We start from the raw sequence: 21,480 nt of genomic DNA on the forward strand, positions 1-21,480 counted from the left end.
AGAAAGGGGCGGGTGGATTGTGCAGTGCTGATCATGTGCATTCTTAGTGGGTTTCACCCGGCGAGACTAGTTGTCTCCAGCATAGAACTATTCTGAGCTCTTGTACGAGAGGGTGGCATTTCAGACAGAGGTATATCAGAAGTTCCACAGCACTGAGTCTTTCTCCCCTATAGAAATCACATGTGAGTTCAAAATAAGCCCTGAATGGACTAAATCCACTTCCCCATTGTGTTATAACAGGACCTAGTCCTGCTAGAATATCAAGGCTACTGTTGATCTCTTTATATACAGACAGGTGTTTTTCATTGATAAAACTGCAAGGGAATAGCCTGTATCGGGAGCGTATATGCTGCATGGCAGGGATTGAGCCTCCTTTTGTGTTTGTCCAGAGCCAGGCGCCTTGTGGGCACTGCTGGAAACAGGCAGTGACACTCCACTCTCTCCTAAATGGCTTTCCACAGCAAAGTACTGAGAAATTGACCAGAGGGAACACACAAGGAAACTGACCAGAGGGAACACTCACCCAAGAAAAGGGACCCACTCAGGGCATGAGATCAGCAGTGCACCTCTTGTGCTCACCAAAAGCTCACCTGCTGGGGCACTTTTTGCAATGTCTCAGCTGACTCTGATGAGTTTGCTTGGACAAACTGGCCAGGATCATGGTGCACAGAGAGAGAGAGACTTGGCTAGTTTTGTACTTTGTTTATTTAAAAACCCAATAACGTTTAAGGAAAAGTATAAAAATGGGGAGGGGGGAAGGATTTTTTTCCCAGGAAATGAAGGAAGATTGGGTGCAGGAGACAAACTTTTGGATCTGTGTATGTGCTGTGAATGCACACATGTAGCTGCAGTGAGGGGGTATTTTCCTGGGTAAAGGGATATAACTCTGGCATGTGAGTGAAGAGGAATGCTTTGTGTGATAAACACCCATTTTTTCATGGTCTGTGTGTATAAAAACATCCTCAATGTTTTCCACTTTGTGCATCTGATGAAGTGAGCTGTAGCTCACGAAAGCTTATGCTCAAATAAATTGGTTAATCTCTAAGGTGCCACAAGTACTCCTTTTCTTTTTGCGAATACAGACTAACACGGCTGCTACTCTGAAAAGAGTAATAATGTGGCATTTCCCTGTGTGATGCAGTGCCTCTCTCCACCTCATGTGTGTACATAAGTGTGATGTGGCATGGCACAAGTCGAGCATAAGCGCACGTGAAAAGACATTTCCTCTTTCCCGGATGAGTAGGTGTGTGTGTGTGTAATGATGTGGCAGTTTCTTGGGTGAGTCCGGTTCCAGTAAAGCACTTTCAGTCCCCATCTGACCTGCCGGGAGCCATTTCTATGGAGTTCTACCCTGAGGCTCAGAGCTTCTCCCCAGAGATGAATTGGACTCCCACCGGGACTGGAAAGCTAAGGTATTACCTAAGCTGCAGGGTACTCTTTCACTTTGCTTCCTTTTCTCTTCAACCTCCCTCCCCTTCCCTGTCACTGAGTCACTTCCTCCCCCCTCAGCTCACAACCTCCCTTCTCACATTCATTTATGACACATTTTCTCAGTGATACTCTGTGTCCTGGTCACAAGCTGCACACAAATCCTGGTGCATTGTGAAGAGACTGGACTGCCCTGACTGGGGAATTTGACAGAGCAGGGGCAGGGTATAGAGCAGTAGTTCTCAACCAGGGATATGTGCACTCTTAGAGGTATGCAGAGGTCTTCCAGGGGTACATCAACTCATCTAGATATTTGCCTAGTTTTACAACAGGCTACATAAAAAGTACGAGTGAAGTTAGTACAAACTAAAATTTCATACAATGATTTGTTTATACTGCTGTATATACCGTACATTGAAATGTGAACACAATATTTAGATTCTAATTGGTTTATTTTACAATGATATGGAAAAACGAGAAAGTCAGTAACATTTCAGTAATAGTGTGCTGTGACACTTTTGTATTTTTATGTCTGATTTTGTAAGCAAGTAGTTTTGTAAGCAAGTTGTAAGCAAGGTGAAACTTGGGGTACGCAAGACAAATCAGACTCCTGACAGGGGTACAATAGTCTGGAAAGGTTGAGAGGAAGGGAGCTGAGAATTTTTCAGTTTCTACTCTGGTTGCAGAATAAGTTCTTTGCTCAAATGTAATTTACATCACCTGAAATTAACGCAGCGTGCCCTGGCAGGAGATGGGATATGGTAGCATTGGGAGACTGACCCAGGCAGCTCAGAAGAGCTACAGTCCTCATTCCCTGCTTGATAAAGACAGGCAGGCCTCCCAGTTCAGGCTGACTTTGCTGTGGAGCAGTTGATTCCCTGAGAGTGCTTCAGCGATTTGCACTTTGAGTGAGATACACAAGTGGCTGGAGGACCGTGGGGGGAGGGGCCCTCCAGTGGATTATTTAGAGCAACTCACACAAGCTCTGCACGGTCTGGGTTCAGTAACACATGTAAGCACACACGTAACGTTAAGCACATGAGCAGCCCCACTCACTTCACGCTAACTTCAGCTGGACTACACATGCTTGACATTAAACGTGTGCGTTGCTGAGTCAGAGCCCATCCTTCCGTTTCCCTTTCCCCCTCCTGACTCCTTCCCCAAACTCCCTCTAGGGGTGGCTGCTGGGTGTTGTGTTTACTCGATTTACATGGAGAGTTGAAGCTAGACACATTCAGACTGGAAAGAAGGAAAACATTGTTAACAGGGAGGTAATTAGCCATTGGAAAAACTTAGCAAGGGTCGTGGTAGATTCTAAAGCTGACAGTGTTTTAAATCAAGATGTTTTTCTAACTGATCTGCTCTAGGAAATATTTTGGACAAGTTCTCTGGCCTGTAAAAAGAAAAGGAGTACTAGTGGCACCTTACAGACTAACCAATTTATTTGAGCATAAGCTTTCGTGAGCTACAGCTCATCACTGGATGAATGCATCCGATGAAGTGAGCTGTAGCTCACGAAAGCTTATGCTCAGATAAATTGGTTAGTCTCTAAGGTGCCACTTTTCAGAGTAACAGCTGTGTTAGTCTGTATTCGCAAAAAGAAAAGGAGTACTTGTGGCACCTTAGAGACTAACCAATTTATTTGAGCATGAGCTTTCGTGAGCTACAGCTCACTTCATCGGATGCATACCGTGGAAACTAGTACTCCTTTTCTTTTTGCGAATACAGACTAACACGGCTGCTACTCCAAAACTTCTCTGGCCTGTGTTACACAGGAGGTCAGATCAGATGACCCCCAGAGTTCCTTCTTCTCTTGGAATCTATGAAATTAGTGACACAATACTGGGCTAGCTTCTGGTTTCCCCTGAGTAGGGTGACCATATTTTCCCAAAGGGAGAACAGGACACCCAACAGGCCAGCCCAAGACTTCCCTCTCCCTCCCCCATGTGGGGCACCCTGAGGTCTCCCTCCCCCGCAGGGCCAGCCCAAACCCTCCCTGCCTCCTGCTTGCACAGGGCTGGCCTGAGGTCTTCCTTCCCCCTCAGCGCCCTGGGCCTGCCTGAGCCCCCCGCCACCCTTGCACGGGGGCTGCCTGAGGCCCCACTCTTCCCCTGGCCTAAGCCCAACCTGAAGCCCCCTGCACATGGGGCCAGCCCCCTGCCACCTGCCCGAGCCACTCTCCCTAGGCCTCCCGCTGGCACGGGGCTGGCATTGCTGCTCCCCCTCCACATTCCTCTGCGCCGCGCTAGGGGTTCCACCCCACTTTTTTGGCAAAACTGTGCCTTTGTCCAGTTTGCTCTTGCCCTGATCAGTTGGTAAGAGCAAATGGGACAAATGCCCAGTTTCGTCAGAAAAGTCGGGGCTGCCAAGAGAGGGCCAAAAAAGGGACTGTCCCAGCCAAAATGGCATGTATGGTCACCCTACCCCGATGAGCCACTAATCACTCGCCCCTGGCTCTAGACCCAGCACTGCCTGCAGTGCTAGACTTTGGGCTGGCCAGCACACTGGATGGGCTGGGACCTGGCCATGGCTCCAGTCCCAGTTGTGCAACAGGCCCTGAGGGCAGTGCTTGCTGCCAGTAGCGGATTAGCCACTGGGCCAACGGAGGGGGGGAGCAAAGGAGTAAACGGGTTGCAGGGGGTGGGGAGCAGAATGAGATGGGACCGTGGGTGCACAAGGGCTGGGCTGCGGGGGGAAGGGGCAAAATGGGGTGTGGCTGTGGGCAGGGCTGCAGGCGGAAGGGGTGGAACAGGGGTGGGACAACAGGCAGAAGGGGTGGAGCGGCCCCCTCCACTTGCTCTGGCCCAGAGCCCCACGAAACCTTAATCTGCCTCTGCAGATCCTTGATAAAGAAGTGGTAGGGAAAGGTGTGGCTATACTGCCTTTGTAGACCCTGAGAGAAGCTACCTGCCTCTGCCCTGTGCAGACAGAACGCTGCAGGGTACCAGTGACCCAGCACTACCCCACGAACAGAATTTGGGCAAATGGAATGAAAAAATGATCTGCTAGCTTGAGCATCCTTGTGTGTTTAAACACCTCACTCAACAAACAGCCACTCCCACCCACAGGGTGGTGAGCTGGCAGCCATTGTACCAGGCATTTAAATAATCCCTTTCTTCAGATAATCTGCTGGCAATTGGTGTCAAGTTGCCCGTGGATAATAATGGCACATCTGCTGTGCTGCTCTAGTTTTACTGTCAATGTTGTTTATCCAAGATAGCTTCTGCAAGGTCGGAGAAAGCAAACTGCGCAAGTCTTAGCCCTTCCCTCACAGTGAGGGCTACAGGGTTCTTCCTTCTTGATAACCCAGGATGAATCCCACCCCTATCACAGAGGATCCAGAATGCACCATATTTCAGAGCAGCATTTCGGTGTTGCCCAGGTACTTCACAGTGCAGATAGCTGCAGGTAATCTGGGATTATCGGCTCAGTCAAAACACGCATATCCTAAACTCCTTACAGTAGGCCCAATCATCCCCCTTAGATCCATGTGTATAGGAGACCCTCCATGAATGGATCTCCCTCATCCTGGGCCCTCCGGCACGATCTCCCTGCTCTGGAGGATACCATGGAAGGGTCATTATGGGGCCGGGATCCACAAGTGCCAGGGGAACAGGAGGGCAAGGGCTGGGTTCCACACCACAGTTCAGGACAGGAACGGAGGACCCATCGCACTGAAATTGTATTGAATGACACAGTCAAGTGAAGTGAACTCTAACCCTGACCCTCCCCTGCCTCTCCCCTGTATCCAGAGTGATCAAATGGTGATTTTAGTGGAATTCAGACTTTTCCAATGTTCACCCAAACCAATAGGGTTCTGCTTGCTGATGCCTAGAACATCCCCGGGAATTTTGCAATTGATCAGCTGCAGCATTCAAAAGTTACCGGGTTACCTCCAAACAGAGAAATGCCATTGAGTTGCAGGTGGGTTCTCACTTCACTTAGCCAAGTGACATCTGGGCAGTAACAGACTAGAATGGTTCAAATGACATGCTACATATGTCCAATCTGCTTTACTTCTCCACAGGTGAGGGTCCATCCTTCAGCAATGAATATCTCCAGCCTGAGCAGCCAGCCAAGGCAACACGAGCCTCCGGACTTGGCTGGATTCACTGCAGGCTCTGTTGTCCCGGGTGTGACCAAGAAGGCTGATGCCCTTCCCATGATCACGGTCATTGTGATCATGTTCGTCCTCTTGGCTGTTGTCATCATTGTGCTGGTGCGCTACGGCCCGCAGCTGTGCACATTGCAGGTCACCCTGTACCATGAGCCCATGCCGCAGGATCTGGAGAAGGGGGTGCACCTAACAGATTGGAAGAAACTGGGCTCCAAAAGGAAAAGCAGCATGATGCAGCCTGCTCAGAACTACCAGGGAGAATCGGGCAGCAATGACACTGCTGCGCTGAGTGTCCAGTGCTCCTGTAAGCACCAACTGCCCTGCTTAAACGTGGAGCCTAATGTCATAGAGATCACCTACCTGTGAAATGTATCGTGGCGGGGCCGGAGGCCAGCTCTGGTCAGACAGTCGCCAGGGGGACAATGGCTCTGTTGGAGAATAGCAATGTTGGGAGTTGAGGATTGCCAAAGACTCACCAGTATTCCAACACTGTGGTTTTATTGCCTCATGATCCCCAGCGGCTCAGACGCACCCAATACTCAGTTGTGTGTCCCGGGCGAAAAGCAGCTTCAAATAAATAGATTTGGGTGGCTGTCACAATGTGCGTTTGAAACACACTTCGGTTCTTTCAAATGTGCACCCTGGAGGGACCAGACAGTGCCTGTTCCCAAGAGCTGATGGGGACCTGAGAAGGGCAGAGACAAGAAGGTAGATGATCCCTGCTTCTGCCTGCATGATACACCTTAACGATGCTCAGCGCTCATGAAGCACTTTACAGCAGCCCTGTCGGATAGGTAACTGCTGTCCCTTTCCTAGGCCATCAGCAGCAGTGGGAGGACTAGGACAACTCAGGAATTAATGACACAGAGTGCCCTTTGGTGCTGAAGGCAGAGAAAGCCCTGCTCCAACTCTAACCCCTCACTGGGAGCTCACTGCCTCACCCCCTCTATCCAGAGTGAGCAAACAGGGATTTTTGTGGAAATCAGGCTTTTCTGGTTTTCCAGTTGTCACCCAAATCCATAGAGCGCTGCCCACTGATGCCTAGAATGGCCTCTGAAAGTCTGCAACAGATCAGCTGTGGTTTTCAGAAACTGCCACATGACAGATGGGCTAACAGAGAAATGCCAGCAAGTAGAGCGTAAGGCCTTGTTTTGCCTGGCCAGCTCTCACGTGGGCAGCAACAAACTAGAACTGACCAGCACAATGGCACTAAGCCCAGCCGAGCAACCCATTTGTAATGAAGCCAGCTGGGACCGAAGCTGGGCCCAATGGAAGGGTCTGAGCGGAAAGCCTGGGAACTGCTTTGGAACTGCCACCAGGGGGGCAAAACCCGGGTGGACCTGCTACATAGTCAGGGCAAAACTCAGCAGAAACACCAAGAGAGCTCCAAGAAAACATGTGTAAGACTCTCTGCTCCTCCTAGCCTAGCTCCAGGGCCGTCCTGAGGATTTATGGGGCCCTTCGCAGTATCGTTAAACTAGTGCCCCTTTGCTTCACTGAAGGCGGTCCCCAGCCAGTGCCACTGACCCCAGTGCGTCGAGAGGGCACAGCCACCACCCCCGGCCACAGACCCCCCCCCAGAACTGTCCCCCATTGCTGACACACACCGACCTTTGTATGCCGCAGATGCTGCGGCAGTGGTTCAAGGCAGGCTTCACGCTGCCACATGGGGGCTGCATCTTGCCAGAGCCCACGGACCTCCTGCAGCCCCTAGCCACTCCTGGCTCACCATGAGCATTTTGACAGGAAGTACCTCTTAGTGGGGGTTATGAGGGAGAAGTGGGTGGAAAGATGTGTATAGCAGGAAACCATTGACTGGGAATGGTTTGAGGCAGAAGCTCAGTGGTGAAGCAGGCACAGAGGGTAGCTCTATGCATAACACTGTTGGCTTTTTCCCAATAAAGCTCCTTGGTCAGTGTTAGAAGGTGACTCTGTATTCCTTTGCCGCTGTTGCACAACATGGTGACCTCTCTGGGAGCCTTCTGAAGGCAAAGCTGGGGGTGGGGGTCGACAACGCAATGACCAGGCTTCTCCATCTCTGCCTGGGACACAGATGCTGAGGCTGGATTTCTGTAGCAGGTTGGTTCCTCACAGGGGAGACAGCAGGGAAAGCTGCTCCAGGAGACACAGTCCTCATCCATTTCATACATGGGGGGTTGGATGGCCCCAGCCCAGCCATGGTTACACTCACTAGGTGCAGGACTCCTGCGGGAACTCACCCACCACCAGGTCACAGGCCCCAGATCACAAACTGCTTCCTCCTCTGCACCCATGACCCTGCCACCGTCCCCTCAGCACTCTGGCTCTGGGCTCCTAACCCAGCAAACACAGAAGTACCTTTGCTGTCAGTCTCTCACGCTGAGGTGTGCACCACGCCCAGAGCATCTGAAAGGGGCTGGACTGACATCCTGGAGAGGCCAATCCACCTACATAACATGGCCAGCAGCAATGGAGGGCAGGCTCCGGGGCCTGTTTAGGCCTTGGCTGATCTCCAGGGCTGGTGATGTTACTCTGTTGAGATGTGGCCACTAGAAACCAAATTGAACCACCAGGTCAGTTCACAACAGGCACTGAACAAACATGAGGAGAGCAACTGAGTCACTGGCTGCACAGCCACCTCACGGGGTTGTTGGGGAAGCCCTGCGTCCTCAGTAGCTTGCCTGGACGGTTGTAGAGGAGCCAGGACGCGCTGGCTCCCAAGCTCCGTGGGTCCTGGCTCAGCCATGGTTCTGAGACCAGGAATTCCAGCCTCCTGCCTCCTCTTCAGCCCAGCGGGGGGGCTGCTGAGGCACCGGGACTCCCGTGGCTCCCAGGCCAGCTGAGTCCCAGTCAGCAGCCCAGGGAACCAGCTGCCCCAGGCGTCTGGAAGCTGTGGGGTCCCCAACTCAGAAAGAATCTGCACAGCACCACAGACGTGGTAAGCCCGGGGCTCTCCAACAACACACCAGGTGAGTGCCGAGGAGTCAGGCAGTTGGCAGGAAACCTGCCTGCGTTCCGTCCTAAATCCAACCATTGCCACAAACATTTTCCATTTTCATCAATCAACAAATTCCAAAGCAAAACTGTTTTTTGGGAACTTTTCTGCCCAGCTCTGCTATCAACACTTCCCTGAGCTGCCCCATTCCCTATGGAAACTTGTCATTACCTCAGTTTTCTTATTATTATAAATAAATACAGCAAAAGAGGTGATACTGGCCAATGTACAATCTGCCAAGTCCTGCGGATCTTACTCAGGTTTTACTCTTTCCTTACTCAGACAGAACCCCCTGATGCTGACGTGACTGGGTGAAGCCAAGAAGTGCTCATCACCTGCCCTTCTCATTGATTTCGAGGGGCTCTTTGCCTGGGTGTGGAATGAGTAAAACCTGAGTAAGGACGTCCGGAACCAACACCAGGGGAATAGCACAGGAAGCATTGCAGACAGCTCTCTGACAGTCATCAGCTCTGCTCAACCCAAGTGATCGGCCTTCGCTGTATATTATTCCTAAGTGCAAGTCTCCCTGGAAAGCTCATAAGGAGACACAGGGAGAAGAAATGGGGGTGAAAGGCAGAGGAGAAACAGACAAAGTCTGATTAACTCTGTTTGTAAGATGAGACATTGTGACGTTCACAGTCCTGGGCGGTGCAGATACCAGCCAGTCACACTTCTCATCCAGGCAGGGAAGGGGTGAGCCAGCAGGTAACCCAGCAAACACAATAAACAAGCAGGAGAATGAGCTCAGGAAGTAACCAGAAGCAATCCCTTTTCCTCCTGAAAGATAATGCCTGAGAGCAGCTAGGGCTGGACATTGATTGTAGTCTGACACGTCTGAGTTCAGTGCTGCGGGATCCAATCAGCCAGCGTTTCTCAAATCTTTTACCATCAGGCCCCACTTCCATCAAAGCAGATGAACGCAGCCCTCCCCTTCCCTGCACTGGAGAGGATATTCACAGAGATGCACTGCTAACCAAATGCCAGGCTACTGATGCACATGCCGAGATAACAGCCTTTGCTGTGACACATGGCAGTGAGCTGGAGGCACTGATCTCAGGGCCCAGCAGTTGCCCAGATGGGGAAGGATCAACCCAAACTGGAGCCAGAAGGGATCTGCAAATCAACCCAGGGAACTGGGGCTCAAGGGGGGAAGAGAATGGGGAGGAAGGCATTAAGGGGAGAGCTCCAGGCCTCCCTGGCCTCTTCTCCTCCCCTCACTGCTGGCTGCTGCCCAGAGGCAGCTGGCTGCTGCCCCCTCCTCCTGCCTGGGGGCTTCATGCTGGCTGGATCCCCTTCACTGGGCTCTGATGCTTGCTGGGTTCTGCTCGACCTCAGTGCATGGCTGGGTGTTGCAGGACTGGCAGCCCCTTCTTGGGGCTGAGGTGCCCCCTGGTGTGGGCTGCTCCCTTCGGGCTGGTTGGCTCCCTGGGTCTGAAGGGGAAAGGAACTAAGCAGCGACATCTCCCCCACACGGTCCAGCTGTAGCACCAGAGCGAGCTGCTGCTCCCAGCAGAGGGTGCCAATCTCTGGTACAGCCCCATCCCGCTCCTTTCTGACACATTGAGATCGGCAGTGAAATGGTTAACAATGATGACACGGTCATCGGCCTCATTAGGCTACAGAGTTGAGATGAATGTGGGGCTGTTCCCTGTCACCGAGCCATCCTGCCAGGCTTCCTTCAAACTCAGGCAGACTGCAGCAGTCCCACACTGCAGCAGTTCCACTCGGGTCCTCTTTTGGGGGTTTTCTTCTTTTCCCCCTGAAGGTCTAGAGGCCGATTTCTAATCAACTTTCCAAGTGTGAGCCAGAGTGCAGTCAAGGGTAAACAGATTTCACTCACTTCTCCATTGGGGCCCATTAGGTTAGGTTAGCCACTTCTCTTTTACTGCTACACCATGGAGAACCAGCTTGCTGCCTCTGTGGCTGAGTCCCCCATATGCCTGCAGGAGGAGCCCTCCTGACCTACATGCAGCTTGGAGGGAGCCGTCTATGTCTGAGCGCCCTGAGAACAGAGAGAAAAGGCAGCCAGCAGGGGCAGGTACAGATGTGGGGACTCATCAGCCCAACAGGCTCTGGAATAGCCAGTGTCCAATTTGGAGCAGGGAGCCAACAGATGTGAGCAGGAAGATGGAGCCACTTACTGCCTCTCCATAGTGCCAGGCCTGTGCCCTGGGTCCAACCTCTGCTCCTTGAACCTGCAGGGTGTAGGGGTCTGTGGAGGCCACATGCTCAGCCCTGAACAGGAAAGAGTGGCAGCTTAGCTGGATTCACTCTCCAGTTGATACCTGTCACAGTTCAAGTCAGCTGCACCCATATTCCTCATCTATGTTCCAGCAAGGGCACCACTCTTAGCTCTCCAGTTTCCCAGCTGTCACCGCTCTTGGGCAGAGACCCACGTCTCTTTCCCTCCTCACTGGGGTATTTCTGGGCTGCACATTTCGCTGCCTACACTGTGAATCCCCCAAGAGGCAGGTGCCTCAGCAGGACTGCTTTTCTTCTCATCAGAGACTGGAAACAGTGTATTTGCTCCAGTTAAGGTACCACTCAGCTCTTTCTAAGCAAGCACATTTACTCTTAAGGTAAAAGCATTACAGAGAAAACCTATTAAAAACAATAAGAATGTACATGCATGTTAATAAGTTTACCAGAGATCACCCCTAGCTCCAGCAAAGGCTCTGGCAGCAGAATGGGAGGACCCAAGTAAGATGATATAAGTGCTGCAAAAGCATTTTCAACCCACAAAACGTGTCAGGTACCTTTTATATCTTGTTAATAAGTGCTGTCAAGAATCTGTCAAAACAATAGATCAGTATATTGCCAAACTGTGCAAAACAGCTGACTCACATGAGAGTCAAATCTTAAGAGAGTAACTAATTTGTGATAGATTAGTAATAAATTGTGACAGTCTATACCCTTATATTCACCCTTTTTACAAGACTATGATACATTTTGTACAAAGCATGCCTTGTGAGGCATCATTTGAAAACCCATAATTTGCTGATCATGATTGTCCTGGTAAAATATGTGTGGCAACATTGTAAGTAAAGTTGTTAAATTCTACTGTATAAGACATGTTCCAAGTCTGGAGAAACAGCTTCAAACCAGTCTGCTGGAGACAAAAGGCTAGCCAACACCTCAGCAAGGTGTCAATATAATCAATTGGTCTATCACCTGGTTAAGTGATCATTCTTTGGCAGGAAGAAGGGTGTGAGTGAGAAATTTACATCTTAGCAGTGGAACAGCTAGAGGTTCCCGTCCAGACTTTCTGCCTCCTGAACCTCAGCTGGAGATGATTTTCAAAGAAGTGAGAACAGAGGACACAAATAATCTTTCCCTTCATCTCTATGCATGGCATTGACAACACTTGAAAGACAAAGAAAACATCTTTGGACTGGGGGAGATCCTGGCTGGAAGATTCAGCCAGTAAGACTGTTAGAACACGTGGTGAGAGAGACTTTTGCTTTGACTTCACTTAGCTTGTTAAGCTAGGCATTGGTTACAAAGAAATAAAAGGTAAAACACAAACTAATTCTGACTTTCATGCCTCATTACTTGTCATCACTTACCATCTATATTTCTGTGGTTAATAAACTTGTTTCATTGTTTTATCTAAACCCATGTGTTTGGATTGAAGCTTTCGGGAGCTTCATTGGGAATAACAAGATTTGTGCATATCATTTTCTATTAATGACTTTCTAGGAGCTTGTATTGCCTGGGAGGGTGCTGGGCACATTTCTGGGGATGAGTCTGGGACTGGGAAGTGGTTGGTGTTACTCTGTAATGTAATTCATGGGTGGGTGGCTGGCTAGCTATAGCACTTGTACAGTATAGCTGGGGGTGATTTACATACTGGAGGCTGGGTATGAGCAGACCAGGAGCGGTTGCTCTCACAGTGAAGCAGTGTAAAAGGCACCCCAGGCTGGAGAATTGAGGGGACACAGCTGTTCAACAGTCCAGATTGTGCCCTGGGTAATGTCACATAGGGATGAAAGATGCAGCACCTTGAATGAGAAGGCTCAGAGCCCCACCAACTCTATTGTGAGCTAGAGATGTGCAATGCTAGTGAACAAACTCCCATCCAAATGCGAAACATAAGTGGAGCAGACACAAATAATTCACCTAGAGAATCAGAGGAAATTATAGAGTTCCTGGTCCTCCACAGTCACCAGACTGGACTAGGTTGTGTTATAGCAGGGAGCTTAATAAACATAGGAGCTTCCTGGAGAAGGAGTTCTGTAGCTGCTCAAAGCATGGTTCCTTGTGTTTATGCCCTCACATGACCAAGATTTTGCCCATATGAGACATTAATATAATACAAAACAACAATATTGAATCGTTCATAAAGCTCAGACTAACACCAGCAGCATCACACAAACAAGCAGGAAATTAAATGCAAAATAGACTGTGGGGGATCAATGAATGTGCTACAAAGACTTCCTCAGCATTGTGTATGAGAGGAAAGCAAAATTGCAAGCAAGCATTAATTTAAACAGAAATTATTTTGGGGAAGTTCTGTGGCCACTGACGCATTCCTAGAATACCGGATATTCTGGTACTTCTGGGAACAGCATTGGCCTACCCTTGCTGGCATGATCCTGCTTTGGTTGGCGTGACCTTACACGCATGGTGCGTGCAAGGTCATGCTGCATGGGGGATGCTATGTTGAAGAGTGCACCATCCTGCCCCCGCTGGTGTGACCTCAAATGCACCATGCATGAGTGGAAATATCTTTACCAAGCAGCTGCTGCACCCTCAGTAGCTCTCACTCCGCCTCCTCAACTTCCCCCACCCCCGTCCTTCCTGTTTCCTGTCCTTTTTTTTCCATTTCACGACTTTGATGCACGATTTGCACGCATGATTTATCCCTGTCATATAAGACGATAAATTTGCACACTAGGATCTGCAAATCCGTATTTATTCATGCCATATATAAGCAAATAAAAAACAATTCGTTTCCTCTATGCTTAAGGAAACTTTTTAATTTTAAGAATAACTGAAATGTACTAACATCAAGAAATTGAACTGTGCACCGCCATTGGGTGGACCAGTATTAAACAGTGTTACAGCAGGTGATAGCCTTAGAATGTTAACCTTAGTCCTTTAGTTCATAAGGTCACTTTTCTTGCCTTTGTCCCGGCGAATTGAAACACAGCATCAGAGAGATCCAGAGACTGGCCAATGGCATTTTCAAGGATAAAATAGCAAGCAATGGCAGTCTCTCATCGGCCATCACCAATCCAAGGTATGTTTTAACGAGCCTGAGCTTTGAAAAGCTGCGCTCACGAGTCATGACTGTGACGGGCAGTCTGAGCAGAATCCTCAAAGCTATCCACACATGAGGAAAAGTGTCCTTCAGCTCTGCATCATGAATGAATTGGAGAACTTGGAGTGGAGAGTGCTTCTCGTATGGCAAAATGTGATGGATATTGTCCAATTCGACATAGAGGTCTGTGTCACTGAGGTATGAACATTCCCCATGTGTCAGCATCCAGTGAAGGTCCGTACAATTGTTCAAGAGTGTTTTCCTGTCTGCTGGCTGCTTACTAAGGTCATAGAAATGCCTCTCCTCTCCCCCCACCCCGGTCTTTTCATGATGCTTCATTTATCTAAATCTTTCTTCGAGCAGTATCAACGAGTGAGCAAAAAAACTCCCTCTTGAATTTTTCTTCCCAACTTTCCATCACCTCATCTCTGCCCTCGTAACCAAACTGTCTCTTCTTCTGATGAATATGAGTTTCCTTGAAGACAGGCTCAACTCCTATGGAATACCTGAAACATTTTACTTCAAACATTCTATTTTCCCTTTTGTCACTAACAACAAAAACAGCACCCCAAGTCTGGAACCTACCAAGCCCGGCACCCCAAGGTCACCTGCCCCTAAATCTGGCCCTCACTGTGGCAGATCCTGACCACCACCTCATCTGTCTGCAAGAAAGAGCCAGGGAAGTAAATCTTAAATTCAATAAAAACAAGAGGAGACTACAGGTGACTGCAGTGCCATGCATGGGATACTTGCTGATCTCGCCAGGGCTACAACCTGACCCTGAAAAGGTAAAAGCAATTCAGCAGATGCCCTCACCTAAAGATATTAAATCAGTCCAGAGACTATTAGGATTTCTCACCTGGCTAACAAATTTTTTTCCAAGCCTCTCAGATGTATGCAACCTTCTGAGGCAACTACTGGACAAAGTTGCAGTGTGAAGATGGTTATGCATGATCCAGCAGCTGGTGTCCAGCTATCCTAACCTGACATTCTATAAAGTGAACAAAGAGGCAATGTGATGCCAGTGAGATGGGCTTGGGGTATCACTCCTGTGCCAGGAATAGCCAATAGTATTTGCATCAAGGTCACTATTGCCAATGGACCAAAGATACACCCAATCAGAAAAGGAATGCCTTACCCTAGAGTTTGTGTTTGAAGAGTTCAACCACTATGGTCAAGGATGGGAAACCATCTGCGTACAAAGTGACTATAAATCGTCTAACAGCATTTTTAAAAAGCCACTGCTAGTGGTCTCAAACATCTCTAGCACATGCTTTCAAACGGCAAGGTTACAACTTAGATGTACGATACAAGACAGGGACTGGGATGAACACAGCTAACTTCTTACCCACAGCAGCCTTGCCGAAGGAAAATATTGCAACTGAACAAGAATGTGAGACTCTCACCATGATAGAAAAGATCAACCAAGCCAGTTAAGTGCCAGTTTCAAGGCATAGTCTAGAACATTGGTCCCCAAACTTTTTACCTCGTGCCCCCACTTACCGCTGTTCGTGCCACCCCCTCCCGGAGCTGGGGCTGGGAGGGGGGCCACAGCTCCTGGAGAGGAGGCCACAGACAGAGGAAAGGGGGCCAAGGCTGGGGCCACAGCTGAGGGTGGGCGCAGAGCCCCAGGCGCGGGGCCAGCAGCCAGGACCCAGGGCATGGGGCCGGGAGCGGAGCCCTGGGCGTGGGACTGGCAGCCGAGACCCTGAGCACGGGGCTGGGAGAAGAGCCCCAGACACGGGTCCGGGAGTGGAGCTCTGGGTGCGGGGCCAGGAGCCAGGACCCCACGTGGGGGGCCAGGAGTGGAGCCCTGGGCGCGGGGACGGCAGACAGGGCCAGGGGCAGAGCTGGGTGGCACTCCCTCCCTCCTGTCGGGGCTGGGCCTGGCCCCAGCTGCGCCCCCCAAACATTCCTTGGTGACCCGCTAGGGGGCTTGCCCCACAGATTGGGGACCTCTGGTCTAGAAAGAATCTGAGAATGAAACAAGACAAAAATTTTCAAGTGCTCATATCCATCATTCTGTCAGGATGGCCTGACAGCAGGGGGAGAGGTGGGCCATTTCCAGCACAAATCCAGATTTTCTCACCCCCCCTCCCACACACAAACTCACTCTCCTGCTGGTAATAGCTTATCCAAAGTGACCACTTTCCCTACAATGTGTATGAAAAGCAGGAGGAGAGTGGGTTTGTGTGTGTGTGTGTGGGGGGGGGAGAAAACCTGGATTTGTGCTGGAAATGGCGCAACTTGATTATCATACACATTGTAAGGAGAGTGATCACTTTAGATAAGCTATTACCAGCAGGAAAGTGGGGTGGGGGAGGTATTTTTTCATGCTTTGTGTGTATAAAAAGATCTTCTACATTTTCCACAGTATGCATCCGATGAAGTGAACTGTACCTCACAAAAGCTTATGCTCAAATAAATTGGTTAGTCTCTAAGGTGCCATAAGTACTCCTTTTCTTTTTGTGAATACAGACTAACACGGCTTCTACTCTGAAACCTGTCATATTGTAAGGAGAGTGATCACTTTAGATAAGCTATTACCAACAGGAGAGTGGGGTGGGGGGAGAGAAAACCTTTTGTAGTGATAAACACCCATTTTTTCATGGTCTGTGTGTATAAAACATCTTCTGTATTTTCCACAGTATGCATCCAATGAAGTGAGCTGTAGCTCATGAAAGCTTATGCTCAAATAAATTGGTTAGTCTCTAAGATGCCACAAGTACTCCTTTTCTTTTTTCATGTTTAAGTACTAGATTCCCTCAGAAGGAAGACTTACAGCAGCCAGCTGTGGTGGGAGCCTGCAGGAAGGGTCAGAACAGGGATAGGAAGTGGTGGGAGGGTGGACATTAAGACCCAGGGGTGCACCAAATTTTTGGGTGCCCTACACAGCTGCTGCCTATGCCTAAGGAGGGCCCTGACTGTCTTGGTCCTCTCTCTTTGTATGCTTGAAGAGGGAGTAACCTGACAGTCCTATCCACACGTTTCAGAAGCCATCGCTCCGCAGAGGCCCAGGTAGCTCCGAGTCACTGATCAGGATGCTGGGCTCTGTTGAGAGGAAGGTGGTGGGCTCGTGATTCCCCTCGCACATGGTGTATTCCTCCAGGTGCTGCTGTCTGATGTGCCTTAGGATCTCCTTTGACAGGAAATGGCTGTCGCTGTCTCCTGACTCTGGAAAATAAAACAGAAAACAAACCCCGCTGGCTCCAGTGGGCTGGAATCCAAGGCAAGCTGAGTCTCCAGCAAGCAGAGTCTCCAAATCCTTCAGCAAGAAAAGGCACCATTGCTGCCCATGCATCTCACACCTACACGGTGGGGCACTCTGGTGCCTTTAGTGGTGACCAGGCCACAGCTAGAGATTGCGGAGACTTTTACACTATGGGCTAACAGAGGTGGGTTTGTACAGACCTAAAGGTCAGAGGTTCAAGCCTTGCAGCTGCTAACACAGTGTCTGGTATTGGACTTGCTGAGTGTTGGAAGATGGGGTGAAATGTAAAGCTGCTGGATGCTCTTCTATCCAAACATTTTTGGGGGAGGGGAAAGAAAATGCCTTTTGACCAAAATGAAAATTTTCTCTTCCCCCGCCCCCACAAAAGTTGGAAACATTTAATTTATCAGCGACCCTGAGCCCCCCCCAGTTTAACATTTTTCCCCCAATGGAAAACGGGGGAATACACACAAAAAAGAAGGAGAATGTAGGGGGAAAAAACCCACTCTCACACTTCTTAAACTTTTCCCGCCCTTTCTCCAGTGGAGAAAAGTGAAAGAGTGAGAGTGAGTGGGTGTGTTTTTTCCCCACCAAATGAAAACTAAAAAAACGGAAAAATTTCACTCAGAATTTGAGCAAAATGAGAAATGTTCCTCTCCCAGTGTTTTTTTTTAGGAAGTCCTGCTGGGGTTTTGTCGTCCAACTCCAGCCAACTCAGGAGAAACAGGCAGATGGTAAGGGCTTTCCTACCCACAACATCAGAGTCATTTCTGAGGGATAGTGGCTGTGTTCTGGGATCCCCTCTGTCTTAGAGCCTGGGGAGAGGCATTGGGGACCCCATTAATCAGGAGGCCTTGCACATAAAAGGTCCCCAATGCACTGCAGAAACCTCCCTGTGGCCCAAGGAGCTGTGGTGTGAGAGGGCTCAGCCACCCATGCCACAGGAGCCCATGTGCATTAAATGGCCCATGCACCATACAATGGGGACCCTGAGCCCCTCTTACCCAGCACAGTGAATACCAGAGAGCACCCGTGAGACGATGGTATAATCCTGATACTAACTGCAGTGCTGAGTGTGCACCAGAGACCGCAGTGAGCTCCTGTGCCTGAGGATCAGGGTATGGAGAGGAACCCAGCACTTCTCCTCCCCTTCTGCAGTCCCCCACTCCTCACCCTCATATACAATGAGCCGGTAGCAGCCTGCGCACTCCTTGGAGTGCTGTAAGATCTCCCCCAAAGTCCTGCAGAAGAGCTGGGCTTGCTCCAGGCGATCCTCCCGGCTGAAGGTGGCGCTTTCATCCTGGGACATAGCATAGAGGGCCTGCAGCGGGGGGGCGTACTCCACAATGCAGTAATTCAGCTAGAGGGATGGGAGAGGGAGAAACGTGGGCATTACCCCAGCAGTCCTGAGACCACGGCTAAGGCATCCCTCCCCAGGCAGCTGGCCCCAGAGAATCCCAGCGCTGCTGGCAGAACCCTTTGGGGCTCCCTCTTATGCACAACACAGCAGCTGCCAGAGCTCTGCCAAGCATGGTCAGACCTAGGCTTTCGGGGGCTTTGTGCAAATTCATCCATGCAAGGACCACCACAGCTCCCTCCCCACTGAACCCTGGCCCTGCAGCCTCTGGGCAGCCAAGAGACTCCCCACAGCTGCTTTCTCTGCCTGCTCATGAGCATGGGGGTGAGTCTGCCTCTATGCTGGGTAGCCGGACTGGTGCAGTCAGCACTCTGCTGTCCAAGCGGGCAGGGGGACAAGGCACTTTAGTGTCTGCCACGGCCTGATAGTGCCAGTGACAGATGGGAACAGAGAGAAGCAATCAGGGATGGTGATCAAACTGGCAGTGTGTGTATGGGGGGATGGAGGGAGGCTGGAACAGGGAGGCCTTATCCTGCTGCATGGGGTAATATGCCAAAGGCTGTTGTTGCTCCCAATACAACAGGGTCAGTGCTGCTCTTGGGTGTAGCTGGATTTAGTGCAGACCGGAGCTTTGCTGCGTAGAGGTAAGTAAACTGGGATTTTCCTGCAGAGGTTTATGGCTGCAAGGACAGGCCTTGTGTGAATCCCAGGACTGTGCAAAGGCATGTGCTTCTCTTCATCCCAACTGCTGGATGCTGTTCTGAGCTGGCCCTTTGGAGGCTCTACAGCCCTATCTTAGAGCGAGGCCACCTTTACACTACTCACGTTTCCTGGCTAGAGATGGGCCCAAGCCAAAATCCTGCACCTGAATTTCTCATTTGTATCCACAGCTAAACTTTGTGTTCCAGGCCTGTCTCTGCTCACATCCGTCTTTCCCGTGGCCCTTCAGCTAGAGAAGTGTGATGTTAAATGTACCTTTTTGTCTTCACCCAAAATTTTATAGATGCTTTGTTTGTAGCTTCTCCATTTAGTGCCAGCCCGGTCGAGCTGCAGCGCCGGGAGATCCTTCCAGTACTGGATGTGGCTGTCAGCCTTCTGCAGATCATCGTATATCTCACAGCTCACTGGGAGAAGGATATGCAATTTCCAAGTCTCCTTGCACTTCAGCAAATTGTTATTGGCTCTGTTAAACTCACTGATCAAGTCTTTAAGGCCTTAGAGGAAGAGAACATGGAGCAGAGACAAATGAATTCAGGGCAGCAGCTTTCTGTCTGGCTATTTGGCTCCCCCTTAACGTGTGCAAAGGAGGAGTTTTATTATAAAGGATTTTGTATTCCTATACAAACAGGGAAACAACTACTTACGTGGCAGAACTAACTTTAAATACCCCACATAGTAAGACCAGGCTAGTCCATGTGCTACGTTGCGGTTGTTCTTTTCACAGATTTCAGACATTTCCACTGCGGAGGGACTCTACAGATTGAAGGAAGAAATGCCATAAATAAACCATCCCATAAGCTAAGCGGGATTTCCATCCATGCACACTGGTGACTGTGTCTCCCGCTGTCTCTCTGAATACACCTGAAAGCCAAGCAGCCATGCTTTCCCCTGCATGAGCTGTACGCTGCAGGTCTAGAGTTCCTCAAAGAACTTTACAAACTCAACCCTAGTCAACTCCCGCAGCAGCCCTACAAGGCTGGTCAATCATCATCTTCCCTTAACAGGCCCACCAGTGTTAAGTGTCTTATCCCAGATCAAAGAGCAGGCCCAATTCTGATCACACACACATGTATAACTTCCAGGTCTGCTATACACCACTATGAGGCCGAAGGTTTCAGTGGCACAGTTGGGCCCAGAAATCCAGCCTGCAAGTGCCCTGCTTGAGATGCTCAAAGAATCTAAGGGTCCAAAAATTTTATTGTGGACCAGTGGCTGGAGGCCCATGCTGTCACACAGGTGTGGGAGCTGAGACACATGATCTATCATCTGCATAGCTTGCCTCTACAATCCATGAAACTACTGCATGCAAATTAGCTATAGAATAAGAGTGGTGATTGGCTGAGTTACTTCTGATATCATCAGGAGGCCTGGGATTATTTTAAATTAAAGCTGCAGAAGCTATCGGAAGCCTGCATCCCAAGAAAGGGGAAAAAATTCATAGGCAGGAGTTGTAGACCAAGCTGGATGAGCAAGCATCTTAGAGAGGTAATTAAGAAAAAGCAGAAAGCATATAGGGAGTGGAAGAAGGGAGGGATCAGTAAGGAAAGCTACCTTATTGAGGTCAGAATATGTAGGGATAAAGTGAGACAGGCTAAAAGTCAAGTAGAGTTGGACCTTGCAAAGGGAATTAAAACCAATAGTAAAAGGTTCGATAGTCATATAAATAGGAAGAAAACAAAGAAAGAAGAAGTGGGACCGCTAAAAACTGAGGATGGAGTGGAGGTCAAGGATAATCTAGGCATGGCCCAATATCTAAACAAATACTTTGCCTCAGTCTTTAATAAGACTAAAGAGGATCTTAGGGATAATGGTAGCATGATAAATGGGAATGAGGATATGGAGGTAGACATCACCATATCTGAGGTAGAAGCGAAACTCAAACAGCTTAATGGGACTAAATCGGGGGGCCCAGATAATCTTCATCCAAGAATATTAAAAGAATTGGCACAAGAAATTGCAAGCCCATTAGCAAGAATTTTTAATGAATCTGTAAACTCAGGGGTTGTACCGTATGATTGGAGAATTGCTAACATAGTTCCTATTTTTAAGAAAGGGAAAAAAAGTGATCCAAGTAATTATAGGCCTGTTAGTTTGACATCTGTAGTATGCAAGGTCTTGGAAAAAATTTTGAAGGAGAAGGTAGTTAAGGACATTGAAGTCAATGGTAAATGGGACAAAATACAACATGGTTTTACAAAAGGTAGATCGTGCCAAACCAACCTGATCTCCTTCTTTGAGAGAGTAACAGATTTTTTAGATAAAGGAAACGCAGTGGATCTAATTTACTTAGATTTTAGTAAGGCGTTTGATACTGTGCCACATGGGGAATTATTAGTTAAATTGGATAAGATGGGCATCAATAGGAAAATTGAAAGGTGGATAGGGAATTGGTTAAAGGGGAGACTACAAC

The 21,480-nt window shown here is 49.4% G+C and overlaps 2 protein-coding genes across 2 annotated transcripts in view; one reads left to right on the forward strand and one right to left on the reverse strand.

Annotated features, from left to right (window-relative positions):
- Window positions 1-1,248: 1,248 nt before the first annotated feature.
- SMIM33 (small integral membrane protein 33) lies at window positions 1,249-7,469 on the forward strand. Its single transcript, XM_048861280.2, has 2 exons — window positions 1,249-1,412; window positions 5,456-7,469. The coding sequence occupies exon 2, from the start codon at window positions 5,477-5,479 to the stop codon at window positions 5,909-5,911; it is 435 nt and encodes a 144-aa protein (XP_048717237.1). The 5' UTR covers window positions 1,249-1,412; window positions 5,456-5,476; the 3' UTR covers window positions 5,912-7,469.
- Window positions 7,470-13,418: 5,949 nt separating this feature from the next.
- STING1 (stimulator of interferon response cGAMP interactor 1) overlaps window positions 13,419-21,480 on the reverse strand; it is a 29,583-nt gene continuing 21,521 nt past the window's right edge. Inside the window, exons 4-7 of the mRNA XM_048861257.2 lie at window positions 19,715-19,823; window positions 19,326-19,564; window positions 18,167-18,353; window positions 13,419-16,956 (exon numbers count right to left, since the gene is read on the reverse strand). Coding sequence (XP_048717214.2) covers window positions 16,772-16,956; window positions 18,167-18,353; window positions 19,326-19,564; window positions 19,715-19,823 — 720 coding nt within the window. The 3' untranslated portion in view covers window positions 13,419-16,771. The remainder of the gene's footprint in view (window positions 16,957-18,166; window positions 18,354-19,325; window positions 19,565-19,714; window positions 19,824-21,480) is intronic.

Source organism: Caretta caretta, chromosome 8 (assembly GCF_965140235.1).
Source record: "Caretta caretta isolate rCarCar2 chromosome 8, rCarCar1.hap1, whole genome shotgun sequence".
NCBI classification, from domain to species: Eukaryota; Metazoa; Chordata; order Testudines; family Cheloniidae; genus Caretta; species Caretta caretta.